A 14,322-nucleotide genomic window follows, 5' to 3' on the forward strand; every position below is an offset into this window, starting at 1 on the left:
GAACATTTTCACATGCACCTACTTTCATTCTGGAAAGTTATTTATCTTTTAAAAGGGAGCGGTAAGAGTGAACCTGTAATCACACTATAATGACTGCGGAGGTCCAGAAAGAGATGGATACTAAAGCTGCAAAACAATCGCCACCAGAGCAGGTAATTGCAAACAATATTCCATCACAAGTGTGTCTCATGGTAAAATAGTAAGATATGCTTACTCAAACATAACTTCTGTTTATGGGGTCGAAATTACTAGATCTACTCTGTATGGAAACATTACGGGAGTTTTTTATTGATCTTTTGCACTGTTAACTGCTGTGGATGTCAATCCAAAACATTAAAGGTTGAAGAACATGTTTCCCCCTAAACTTTTTATACTTGTTGTCTGGAAATTCTCTCTTTGTGCTCAAGGATTGTTTCAATTATGACTTCCTCGTCATCATTGAATCTTAAAACAGGGCTTCAAAGCCATGTCCAGGAACTGAGATTAGGCCAGAACATTTTCAGCTAGCCTTGGATAAACTCTCTAAATGTAAGCATTTTGTTGCACATAATACATTTCAAGAGTTTGTATGAGTAAACAGACGCTTTTCTTTAGTTGTGATTTGCGTTCTCATTTTGTGAAAATTGGCTTTGGGAATTCCCGGGTTTATATATTGGAATACATTTAATTTGGTGTGGTAATCGTTTTTTTAGAAAGCTGCTTCAACTTGTGCTCCTCTTGTGTGAGGTGGAGGATCAGGCTTTGTAGACTTAATCTGTGTTGTGTGCAGAAAACTACTCAGCTAAAAAGACACAAAATTGCATGTTAACAACATTGTAAAGGAGGTTGTACGGTTGCTGTGACAGTAATATGCCTGAGCTGCTCCGGTTTTATTCACTGACTGTAAGATGTATAACTTGTGTGAGAATGTTACCCGGTGTCAAGAACAAATGGGCTATTTTTATAAGCAAGAGAATACTAATTATCATTAAAATAATTATGGGCAAAATAATATTTTTATGCTTTTGACACGTGATGGCCATTGGCCTCAAAGACCAGTTTGCTGATCTAGGAAGTCATTGAGATAGTTAGATTATTTTTCTGTACTATTTCTTATTGATTTTTCAGCTCTAGTGAAGAAACAATGTCATAATAGAATACTACATTAAATAAAAATACTATTATATCCAAGTTTAAATAATGTAATTATTATTGTGCTGCTATATAATACTAATTATTTGGCCTTCTTAATGAGCCTTCAGGAATAGTTAAACATGCTGAGTCATCAGGTCACTTGGTTCAAACTATTTGTATCCATTTGGGGATCAGAAGCTGTTTGCTTTCCGTTTGCTGCTCTGAGGGTTAACAAGGCCGGGGAGACTCATGACCTCATTATTCCATCTGCCACTGCTTCATTAAAGATAATTCAGGGATGTTGCACTAAAATGATTTCAAGTGATTAACAATGGTTCCTTTCTGCAAATATTGCATATGGTAGGATGGATGGAAGCACTTGTCCCTGCCAATTCCTGCTCTGAATCTCAAACAGCACAGGAAGACAGTGGCAGGATTGGACACGTTCAAACATGACCGCATGGACGGGGAGTAGGTAACCAGGAAAAGTGTCGCACAAGCTTAGTGGAGTTCAGTCAGGGGACTCGCTGGCAGCCTCAGCTAGGTGTTTGTTCACTTCACCAATCATGAACTCTTCCCAAAACCAGCACTCCATATATATTGGAAAAGAAGCGCACCGGGTCTCTGCTGCTGGTGAAGCTATTTCCATATCTGGCTATTTTTTGGCTCTAAATCCAACTCATCAGGAATGAAATGGCACGCAACCTTTCTGAACCGGACGATGATGTCCTCAAAGGGGAAAAAGTCTGAAAGCTTTGAGTCAAAGTCAAGGTTAACACCTTTCAGTGAGGGAGAGCGCATGGCATTATGGGATGCCATTTAATCTGGAGCGAATTCATCACATGTTTCCAACTCAAATTTGTCGAATTTATGGTTTTGCTGCTCATAATTTGGATGAAGGATTGTCGTTTATACGCGTCCACCATTCCAGCGCTAGACAGTTATCACTAGAATCGTGTTTCATTCTCGCGACAGGATTTATTGAAAAGATCTTGTAACCTGAACCGTGTGTAGATAAAATAAAAAGCCAGTGGATTTTGGGAGGGTTTCCTGTAATGACGGACTTCAAGTCGAATGGCCTTGTGTGATTCACTCTGCAGAGTATTTTTGAATGGAGCCGCATGCCATTATCGTCGAGTTTGTTTTGTGGGGCATAATTCCAGCAGATCACATAGTCTTTGTTAACGAAGCATCCGGTATTTATTTATTATTATGTATTCATTAATACAAGGATGTGTGTGTGCGTGTGAGAGAGAAAGGGGGTGGTTACAATATGTTCTGTGCTCAAATAACATGTCAACTGGTTCTCTTCCCTCACTAATACATATCTAATATGAGTCGAAAATTCCATAGGTGATAGGTCAAATTCAAATTTATGAATCTCCGATGTTATCGTGTTTCTGAGATGGGCTATTTTCCTTATTTTTCAACATCCTACGGACAGATAAATCGACTTGTTACTCACTGCATTATTTATGTTAACAGTAAACCTATCGTAGATGATAAGATTAGGTGTGGGAACGGTGCGTTATCACATTTGGGTCGCTGTGTCGGTCGGCCCTTGTCCTTTTGTGTCTCTCCCAGTGTGCATCAATTATTCATGTCTTCTTTATCATTTCATCTTCTGTCCAAACAGGAAGCGGCTAAGAGATGACATACAAGGCCTGTCATTCGTTGTATAATGCAAAAATACACACTGCTTGTACCATTACCTCAAAAAAGTAATGCGCTGTCATTTCAAATCAATTTGAATGTAAGGCTTCAGTACTCGTGATTGAAACCCAAAGGTTGAACCATATGTCACTTAACTCCAGCACTTTAGCAACGCGACTTCCAAAGTAATTTAAACCCAAGATATTGACTTTTTGTCACATTACAGTTCTAAAATAGCACCAACAAGTATTTTCTTACATCGATCTAAGCCAAGTAGTGTTGTTTGCTAAACCTAATGAATTTATGTGTATTTAAAAATGACTATTATTGTACAGAGCAGACTTAACAAATGCTGGCCATCCATTAGAGAAAGCGTCCTTAAAAATGAGGAAAAACGTTTCGTGAGATATCTCACAAACCATGGTGAGAGGGACATGATGCGCCCTAAAAATACAAGTCATGAGGCCACGGAGCACACAAGAGCAGTTCCCTTAAATAGAATGACGTATTATTACGCTCCACGTCATTCACCTCCATGCATACATGACCATCACCACCCTCTGGTGTCACGTCGCCTGTTTGTTTCTGCTCTAATGTAACATTATGGTGCCGTTCTCTCACGAGGGAGGATTTTACGATGTACTGAGTTACGGGCACAGACGGCACATACACAACCACAGCTGTTCTTTGCCAAAAGAGAAACAGTGTTTGTCAGACACAATGTAAGTCAATTACTAGTTGTCACTCCTGACATGAAGCCTCGACAGCGTCGACAAAGGATGAATAGAAACATTAGAAAGGCATCAGTGTGCTGACGACTTACGGATACATACTCATATTACAGTTGTGACTGTTTCTCATCTACCTTTGAAGTTTACTTCGTGACCAAACCGAACTCTGCCTGTGTCGGCTCGATTATACTTTTTCCAATTCAAGACGCGCTCACACACTGTGTCATATATACTCTAGGCTATCTGAACTTGGATAATGAGAAACCCTTCGAGCCTGTACTGCCATACGTTAGAAGATCTGCCCTCAGATGCAGAACTGGAGGGGGCCGGCTTCAGCTTTAAGTTATTGACACAGTCTGAAAATGAAAGGATGAAAAAAAAATCTATGTTTTGAAAATCCGGCCAGTTAATTGGACGTATACAATAAGCATGAGGCCGTGTTATTTGGAGAGGGGGAATTGTGCCAAGATAAAGGGCAAGAAATGTAAAGATGTATAGATTTTGTTACATTTTTTGCTGCTTTCATGTTTTAAAAAAAAATCCAGTTTGGTTGATTTCCATTATTTAACAGCATGCTATCCCTGTGCCTAGGTCTCTGAACCCGCCCAGCACCAATAGACGGACAGAATTAGTGCCTAGCTGGTTAAAACAGTGCTGTCCAGTTAGAAGCAATTAGCAGCTAAAAACAGGAGCTAAAAGAAAAATGAATATTGGGCTTTTTTGACAGGTTGACACAAACGTGATTGCAATTGAATACTTATATGTGTCTGCTGAACATGTGAATAATCCATTGGTTGCCAACTTTCGTCCACTAAATGGACCGAAGATAAGTTTGACAGTTTTGAGTTAGCAGGGAGTCCAGAACAACTGACACTAAACAAGAGTGAATAAATCCCCCCAAACATCCTTTTAATATATTATAATCTCAAAAGACCAAATCCCCACAGAATGTGTCTTCCTCTCTGCTTGCACACATGCGGACACGTCTGTCCTTGGGCTCTTCTTTTTTTTTCATCGCTCTCACAAGGACAGTGACTCACAGCGATGTATCGCTTGAATATTTTTGAAAAAGTTATGGAGAGCTGTTAACCCATAAAACACCAAGCTTATGAAATACAGTGCCGCTGTATTTCGTTTAACTTGTGACTGTTTGCAATGTAGGTCCCCACCCTCGCAGGAGTCAAACCATCAGGAACAACAAGGCGGAGATGCTACTGTGATCGTCTTGGGCCGAGGAGACGGCTCACATGATTTATTCTGAGTAAATAATGGAGCAATGCTTTGGAAAGTCTAACAGCTCAGCACATTTAGAGATTCAGATATTTGCATTTAGCAGTCAACACTCCACAGTGTGCGGTTCTGTATCCTTTTTAATATGATTCAATCCATTCCCAGGGAATATCTCCAAAAGCTCCACTTAACCGATACAAATAAAATTAATTTGTTAGCATCTCATGTTACGACCCGGGTCACGGAAAAACTTAACTTAACGATTGCAAATCCAATATGTGGCTCGCCCTTTGTGAGTTGGGAGTTTGAAAGTTAGCTCCGTGTTTATTTAACCTCACGATTTGTTTCATGAGTGGCCCCGGGATGCAATTTTCACATCCAGTTACACATGACATGAGATAGGTGTCTTGGGACATTGAAGCACCCTGAGAAGAGGAATAACAAGAAAAAGACTCATAAAATTGAGGAAAAAAAGGTGCAGGTGTCTTGTCAAATACACAAAACCCTTTGAAGTGAATTTGTCCCTCAGCGTCGTGCTTCTTGTGCTTTGGTGAAAGATTATACCGAGATGTCAAATTTTTACTGCCTGTGTCGAGGAAGTACAGAGATAGATAGGAAGGAAGCGTGGGAGGTTCGTGGAGATAGACAGTCGACTAGAAAGAAAGAGATAGACGGCAGATCGATACAAAGAGATGGATAAGACAGCGATATGGTGGGTAGTAAAAAAGAGAGACGAGTCATGTTTCTTTCCAAATGTAGTGCAAATTTTAGCCGAGTTTCCAGGAAATGCACTCTCTTCTCCAGTCGCCTGTCATTTAACCATTGCAGCAGATGAGAGAACTAATCCTTACCTCTTTGTTTGTGATTCCCTCTTGTTGTCTCTTTGGTGAAAGAGCTCTGTAAAGAATTCAGAGCAAATACGATTGAGGGATTGTCTCCACACAGCTCTCAACATGGCGACGCTTGCAACGCATTGTTTTAAAAGGGAACCAAAATCAGTTTTTTTGTAATCAATACAGCGACTATTTCACCTAAACCAAGCAGGACATTTTCTGGGGTAATTTGTTTTTGGGGACTTTTTTTGGTAAAGTTTCCACTTTTATGTTTTTTATGCAAAAAATTAACATTAAAAAAGCAGGTGGATAGAAAGTCACCTACACCTAACTACAGAAGACGAGGTATATATTTAGAGAGATGCAGATAAATTGGGGAAAAAAAAACATATACAGTAAATAGATTATAAATAGGTTTCATATAAAAAGGTCCAATAAAATATAATGCACTTGCAATCAATATTTCCCTTTTTATAAATCCAAATGTACTGAGGTTGAAATTGAGTCAAGGCAATTGTATTTGCATACTAAAATAATCGCAGTTACAGTCTTGCCTAACATTAATAAACTATAAAAAAAAAAATCTCCTCACTGAAGACACACAGAAGCCCTCTGAGCTCCTGCAGAGTCCTCAGAGGCTCCCGGTGTTCACGCTCTGAGGACGGCTGTGTATCAAGCCATCGAGGAGACAGCCTCTGAGCTCCATGTGCCCACTGATGTGGAGCGGCAGAGTGAATGTCAGGTGAAGCTGGTCACTGTGTCTGTTTCGGGGGGGGAAGGGGCGTCAGTGAGCATCTGCTCTGTGTGTCTGATGGCGTGTGTGTGTGTGCGCGCTGCTTACCGATGGCGGGCGGGAGAGCCCGTCGTAGCCGAGGAAGGCGCACGTGATGGTGGCAGTAATGTGTGTAGTGGGAGTGGGAATACAGGTTTAGACAGTGGGCAAGAAGCCAGTGCGTGACTGCATCATTGTGTGGACTATACAGTTCAGTGAAGGGAAGATTTGATATTTTCTTCCTCTCACTAGAGCCTTCCTTTAAGCCAGAGCTTTGCCCAGGGAACACTCACAAAGGCTGCAGCTGGCAGAATCCTGCTACGTGATCTAAAACCAATTTCGCCATTTGAATAAGCTAACACTTATTTTCTTATCTTCCCCTTGCAGTCGAAAAAAATCCAGGCTCAACTGAAAGAACTGCGGTACGGGAAAAAGGATTTAATTTTTAAGGTAAGTTCAAACTGAAGGAGTGGGAGGGGGGGTTGTCTTTACAGTAGCTCCAGACCAGACTAGGGGTAAACGGGTACTCCAGACCACCTTGAAAAGGATGATCCCATCACAGGAGGTACTCCAATTATTTCAGTCCGCAATTACAAAGTCCCTCCCAGTCAGCGGCGAGACAAGCCAATTGGCCAGCGATTAGTCCACACATCGCCATCCTGTCTGCTGATTCCCTTTCAATGAGATCCATGTAAAGCCAAATTAAGACGTACGGTGGATGAAGCTTATACAGATTTATGCCTTAGATCATGAAATGGAATCTTAAAGACATGAATACAGATGACATCGCTACCTTCGAGTGAGTACCATATATTATGGTGGTAGGAATTCAATAAAAAGGTTACTTTTGACGTAATTGATACCCGTAGAGAATTTGTGTCCAGCCAACGCCAACAACTCACCCAATCCCAATGCTTGGTCAGAGCTCATTAGCTTCAAACTATATGATACTCTTCTCAGAATAAACTTTTGTGTAGGTTGAGGCCACAAACCCACACGTTTTGTTTGGGAACAGACAGTGATCAGTCCTCCATCTTGCTCACTTGACCAAGCAACGGTATTTTTCCAGTTCGTAGCGAGGCCTTGTTGGTCCTGCAAATATTGGGTCTTTGTTTGCCCCTGGCATCTGATTGTCAAATTTTTGGAGGTTACCTTTCATAAGTCTCAAATTACTCCCACTGAAGTTTTTTATGGGGCATCAGAAATGTGTCTCCCCCTCATCAAACTTCCGTTACAAGCACCCGCACATACTCCACTGCCCCTTGAATTGCGACGAGGTAATATTTATTGGCATTTACTGGAACATTGACTGACCTTTTGAGGCCTTGTTTGCAGCGTTAAAATATGGGCTGACATTTCTGCCGCGAACAATGTCATTTGTTAAATGTATGTTTTGATCCTTTAAACCCATCATTTCCTAAATTTGTGTCAGCCATAAATTAATCAATGGGAATCGGTCATCACGGACTGAATTTTATGCTTCCAGCCCAACGCCTGAACACACTGTCCCTGGATGTCCTGCTACTGTTCTATTTCTAGCCCGTGAATGATGGATGCATGGGCTTGTTTTCTTGGTGTCACCGCTCGTAAATCGCTGTCTCTAAATTGCATCAGTCACCCACACAACACAACCTTATTGCTCAATGTCCCCAAACATTTCATGTGGACCTTCAGAACATTATGTTTCGTGGTGATTTGCAGGTGCAGATAGATTCGGCTCATTGTATCGTACTGTCTGTTTTAAAACCAGCCATCTTTGGGAGATGACAGTCTGCTTTTTTCCCCCCCCTGATAGAAAGGTCAGAGGGAAATGAATCATGCATCTCTGACCCCGCTGAGCCCTCTTGCAAGTCCTGAAAAACTCATATGTATTCCACATATGCTGTGATCAAAATCCCGGAGGGGGACGAGGGAGAAAGTGGAGAAGAGTCACTCCAGATTTGGAAATGTCATCAGTTTCTCATGGGGGGGATGTCAGTTAAGGCGCCTTGACCGCGAAGCAGTCAAATTGGTTATGACGGCTGTTGTACCGCATCAAACTGCATTTTGCAGCCCGTTGTCGAAGTAGACCAAAGAACAATCTCACAAGACGAAGAAAAGTACAAAAAAAACTAATTATTTTATCTTGGGAACAATTCAGTCTTTCTTAGAACTGACAGGTACAGCCAGGAAAGACAAAAAACTGTGAAACTGTACTAAAAAAGAAAAGGTTACTGTTTTGACAAGATGCAATAATGCAGAGTCACCAGCCTGTTCACATTACTATTTGTTCTCATTGTTGTCAAATCCCAACGTTTTGTCGCGCCCTTCTGCGTCTGATCCCAACACTCAAGGCACTCTTTAGCGGTGTGATTAAAGACCACACAAAAAAACACACATAGGGTCAAACCAGCAAGGGATTTTCAACCTGGAGACAAATGTTTGAGAAAGATCATTAAAGAGGAATGATATTACAAATTCATTTAAAGTTACATGCTTTTCCCAACCACGATGTCTCTCCTAAACTTAAACCTCACTAAGAGATTGTGTTGCCTAAACTCAAGCAAGTGTTCTTGTTTGAATGTACTACACTCACCATTGTGTTTACTGCGACCTCCTCGTTTGACGTGCTGAGCGGCCCAGTGCAATATAAAAAGATGTCGAGGGTCCCGGCCAGGTGTCCGTCTGTGACGAATCGAGAGGGAAATGTTTCAGGATTCAGAAGATGAAGACATACACCGACAGTACCAGAGAAAGGAGCTGTTGTCAATGCTGTCTTCAGGGTATTATTTGTATAAATAGTCCTTCCGATTTGAAGGACAACTTAAAAAAGAGACCCAATTCCGTGAATCCAAACTCTGTAGTCCCAGCACATGACTGTAAACACTACACACAGGCAGGTTCCCCTTCAGTTGCTCAGCCAAAACATAAAAAACTTCAGAGAAACCGATGGTGCCATCCGTCGCGTTTTCCCCTATGAGACAGAATTTTTTGGCAGTCGCATTCAAGCCCTCACATCTTCTTCACTCCTTCGGTCCACTTTTAAATTTGCCCCTGGAGCTGTTTCTCCTCCAGCTTAGAAGAATGATTGAAAAAATAACAGAAAAGAAAAGAAAATTGACGGCATGATGTAGCTGCGTGCCTTGTCTAGCGGAGTGGCTAGTACCCTCCTGACCCCACACCTCTATAATGGATTCAGCACAAAAATATGGAGCTTTAGACTTGGAGGCACGAGCCCTGAACGTCAGCATTTCTGGGTCAGTGGCCATGCGCCCGCAGTTCTCATAGCAATACCCGCTGATGATGCTTTGTGTAATGGACGGTAATGGCTCACAACTGTAATGCTGCACATCCGCGTGCGTGTACATGCAAACACAAGGTCTAGAGATCCTTTAGTGGATGAGCTAAGAGCAGGCTGCACTTGTTTTCCCTCTGCTTGTGAGCAGCCTGGGCTCATTATTATTCATTACTCTACCCTTTCTTAAAGCCATCCATTCGCACTCCCGATGTGTCGAATACGGCGGCTCGGTCGGTGCCTCCTCGGCGTCTCGACATCAACGCCCGGAGGCTCCGTTTAGTGTGTCTGTATGCGATGCACCGGGCTCGCAACAAACTCCAATTTAAAAAACACACCCACACATCCTTATTACACGCTCAGAGCAATTGGCGTAGTATATAGTGGGAGGACCGGAGGCGCGGTGGATGGGTCAGCTCAAAGTGCTGCATTTTGAATTAGTATCCTCAGCATCATGATGATCGCCAGTCTTTTTTGTACCTTACCAACCAGTTTTCAAACATGAAATTAACCATGTTTAAATTTCTGTTCAGTCTTTGATGTACAAATGTGTAGAATATTTGTAGTTTTGTTCATTTCTAGAGAAGCAAGCAGTGTTAGCTATTGCCACATTACAAGCCCATTTAGTTGAGCTAAACCTCAAAACAGTAATGAACAAGTAACTGGTGAAAAAAAAACAAAAAAACACACCCTTTAAAAGTCATAGGACCAAGTCATTAATAAGCCGTGAATTTGATTTGATTTTTGCAACAGATGTTTCTAGCTCAGGACGTATTCCACATCATCTCCACTTCTTTGCTGAACTCTGTTGTACGAAGTAGGCAGGGGGGCCTTAGTTTTCACACAACCAATTACAGACTGCTAATAATTCAATTCAATTTATTTTCTATAGCCCAAAATCACAAATACAAGATTTGCCTCGGAGAGCTTTACAATCTGTACACATGACATCCCTGTCTCAGGACCTCACATCGGATCAGGAAAAACTCCCCCACTAGTAGATGATAGTAAACCCCTTTCACAGGGAAAAAGGGAAGAAACCTGAGGGAGAGCAACAGAGGAGGATCCCTCTCCCCGGATGGACAGATGCAATAGATGTCATATGACCAGAATATACGACGTAACAGAGTTACAGCACATTACGTGAATACGTGTGTCGTGTAGTAAGCATTGTAAGCTCATAATATATTGTCTGCCAACACACTCTTATTTAAACTCTCCACATAATGATGCTTGTTTCAAGACCCCTTTACAAAAGCGCCGGTCTCCTGGTGAAAAATCATGTGTTTGCTTGACCCATTCACCTCCACTCCCGCCTGGCCTTTGTGTAATGTTTTAGTCCCACAACTAGGTCACTGCAGGAGCATTTAGTGTCTTTTTCGTGGCGAATGGATTTACATTATAGTTACTCGTAAGTCGTCTCATAAAGGGTGCCTAGCGCATTGAAGTCAAGCACCAAGATGCATGCCAGTACAATGGTATTTGACAATGTGAATGAGTTCAGGCTGTCCACTGCCAGTACTGTAATAGCAAATATCATATAATATGTTACAAGTCCCTTTAAAATTGGACAATTTTTTTGGGTTGTTTTTTGCAAGTAACCTTCAGGATCCCATTATCATGAAAATAATACAAATGTGTATCAGTAAATACTTATGCCTTCATTTGCCATTGGCCACAATGAGATCATACGCAATCCTTTGTGTTGATGATTAAAGTACTGTTCCCCAAAACTTGTATTACCTTTGGATCCCCTCTTGAGCACATAGCCCGACAGCTACAAATGACTTTCTGTCCTGAGCTCCCTGCAAAATGGATTAAAAAAAAAAAAGATCTTCTGAGAGAAAGATTTGATTTCTTTGGCTTCTTTCAAAACCCATCTTGGTGAATGTTGCCCTGTCCTTGACTGTCACTGCATGAATCGTCTATCATGGAAAACTTAAACATCCTTTCCGCTGCCCCATTGAGTAGTAGAAGTGACAGACGTGTTCATCATTTAGAATGACCACTTTGCTGACAGAAATCTGGATAAAATGAGATGAATGGCAAACACGCCACAAGTTCTCACAAAACTCCCCGAGGAAACACACAAGTCTTTCAAACTCTCCAGGAAACATCAATCACTTCCATCCCTTAAGTCGGAAATCCCAAACACTCCCAAATGTGTGGAACGCTGTTCAGAGCCCAGACCCAAAATGCCTTTTAAACATACTTATAATTTCTGTGTTGCACTGTGTGATCATAAGAAGTCAATATGCACAAAGCTTTATAATAATAATCTAAACACATTCTGAAACATTTTCATAATACTTGAGAATTGCCGGATAAATTCAAGTTAGTTAAGTATAATACATATGTAAATATTAAATTAGCTCTACAACATTATGTGTTTTTTTCTAACTTGTACTTTTAATGTATTCTTTTCACTTTACACAAAACAATAACCACTCAGAATAACATGTAATCCTGTTTTAATGCGTTACAACAGTGAATATAATTGTAAAAAATATAATATAATACAACTGTAAGTTGTAATACACTTTGATCCTCGAAATGTCTTGTTTCCGCCCACATATGTTCAAAAGCAGTTTTAAGTTAAAGCTGAATGAAAACGACAAAATGTGATAACATTTCCTTCAAAATGTTTTTTTTATGCTCACTTGAGGTGACTTTTGTCTTTGTCAAAAAAAAGAGTTGAGTCACTGAATGGATTATGGAAACCTCTTTGCCGAATAAATGCTAACTTGGCATTGCATATTTAAGTCACATCTAAGAGTATTTTAGTAACAAAATAGTCTTCACATAGAACTTTTTGGATCCCTTATATTGGCTCATTTACTGAAAAAAAAAAGCTTAGCATTAAGGGCCGTGGTGGTTGCAGGGTGCTCTAAACCTGTCTTTTTTTCTAAAAGACAGTGAATAAAATGAATACACTGTTAACTTATAACTCACGTACTTTTCAGTGTTCCTTGAAAATAGAGAATAAATATTGTTCGACAAAACACTTAAGTGCTATTTTTATACTAAGAATGTATCGATGCACTGCAGCCATGATCTCTTTGCCTTTCCATTGAAAGACAGAGTATTCATTGAGTGCTTAAGTCGTTCAGTGTACATGGGGTTGAGTGCTCAGTCCTTTCCGCTGTAGGCCCGAGTTATTGAGATGGAGACATGCTTTGTGTGCCCAGAACAAACGGAGCTGCTTTAAAAGTCCCGTCTTTCTACAGGGACAGCAGCTAATGGACCTGGAAAACAAGTTAACTATAGCCAAGGAAGAGCTGGAGAAGACTGCGCTGGATAAGGTGAGTAACTCTGCTTTAATGATGATGATTATTTCTTTATTTTAGGTTAGGATACTTTAGAACTAATGTTAACTCTCACACCTGATAAATTTAAACCCTGCAATGTGAAAGACTTAGTCTGGTTTATAAATTGAGTTTAAGGATGGAAAATAAATGTCAAAGTATATTTATGGGAACTGACCTTATAATGAAGAATGTGTTTACAAAATGCTCTGTTTCGACAGGTTGATAGCATGTAACACCTATAATTCATATATATATATACGTGCTTATTGACACAGTGTCGCTGGAGGCGAGTTAGATGAATTAAAAAATGCATGTTGAGAAAAGTGTTGCAGAGGAATAAAGTTCTGGTGTTCCGCTCAGGAGTACTGTAGTTAAAAAAAAAAAGAATTAACCAATCATTCTGTCCATTATTATTATTGATTGAAAGTAAATGATCTTTTGAGCATTACTTCTCTTTATTGCTCCAGTGAGTTCCGCTCCATGTCTCGCCTAACGACGCTTGCTAGCTGCACTGAAGTCTCTTTAAAGCATGGCCACTGGCCTCAACGCTTAAGCCTATTCCACATGTGGATGGATGTGCGGAAGATGGTCCGGAGGGATTCAGGAATCTGCTTTTGTGTGTGTGTGTGTGTGACTTTGTTTGGGGACAGGAGTCGCAGCTGAAGGCGCTGAAGGACACAGTTCACATCTGCTTCTCAGCCGTCCTGCACAACCAGCCCGGCAGCAGCCACAGATTCCCCGCCTCCCCCACCCACTTGTTCAGATACTCATCGCTCATCAACAGCTCCAGAGTCACCTTTCAGCAGCCACATGCCAAGGTAACTCAGTATTCCACTCGCTTCCAACCAATTTAATGTGTATCCTGAAGACCGGGTCACTGTAAAAACCCGGCCCTTTTCTAATATTTAACAAATCGATCGAGCGATAGCGCTCAGTCCGCCACGTCTGCTGCAGATGAGGTCCTGCTGTCCTTGAAGCCTCGCTGCGAGGCGTCTGCATGCGCTCTGCAACGATGTCACAGAGATAAGCAACTACATTTATTAAAAGTGTTTCTATTAATAAGCATGAAGAAATGGGGTTTTTAAATAAACTAGAAAATTTCGCAAGAAATTTTGAAAGTGTGGCTACTACTGCCGTAAGACGTCGCAATATATAGCTTTTGTTTCTGACGCCCGTCTCTCCTCCAAAGCACTTGAGTTGGTTTGTGTGTTAAACTGATTGGCTGATATGAAGCACCTGTGTGCTGCCGTCGTCATGGTGACCAAGTTAGCGCCAGCAGACTGATTAGAGGCAGACTGGACTGTGGACTTAAGGAAATAAACTACTGAACGTCCTGAACACACACAAACGTATATGAAATATCATATGACCTTATTAATGATCACAGTGTTGACAACTACACAATATA

General features: G+C 41.0%; 1 protein-coding gene across 1 annotated transcript in view; it reads left to right on the plus strand.

The window, feature by feature from the left end:
* luzp2 (leucine zipper protein 2) overlaps positions 1-14,322 on the plus strand; it is a 159,610-nt gene that overhangs the window by 117,598 nt on the left and 27,690 nt on the right. The window contains exons 7-9 of the mRNA XM_068577508.1: positions 6,720-6,782; positions 12,834-12,908; positions 13,565-13,732. Of these exons, the coding sequence (XP_068433609.1) occupies positions 6,720-6,782; positions 12,834-12,908; positions 13,565-13,732 (306 nt within the window). The remainder of the gene's footprint in view (positions 1-6,719; positions 6,783-12,833; positions 12,909-13,564; positions 13,733-14,322) is intronic.

This window comes from Clinocottus analis, unplaced genomic scaffold, assembly GCF_023055335.1.
Source record: "Clinocottus analis isolate CAN_PGR_092001 unplaced genomic scaffold, fCliAna1.0.p SCAF_1, whole genome shotgun sequence".
Lineage (NCBI taxonomy): Eukaryota > Metazoa > Chordata > Actinopteri > Perciformes > Cottidae > Clinocottus > Clinocottus analis.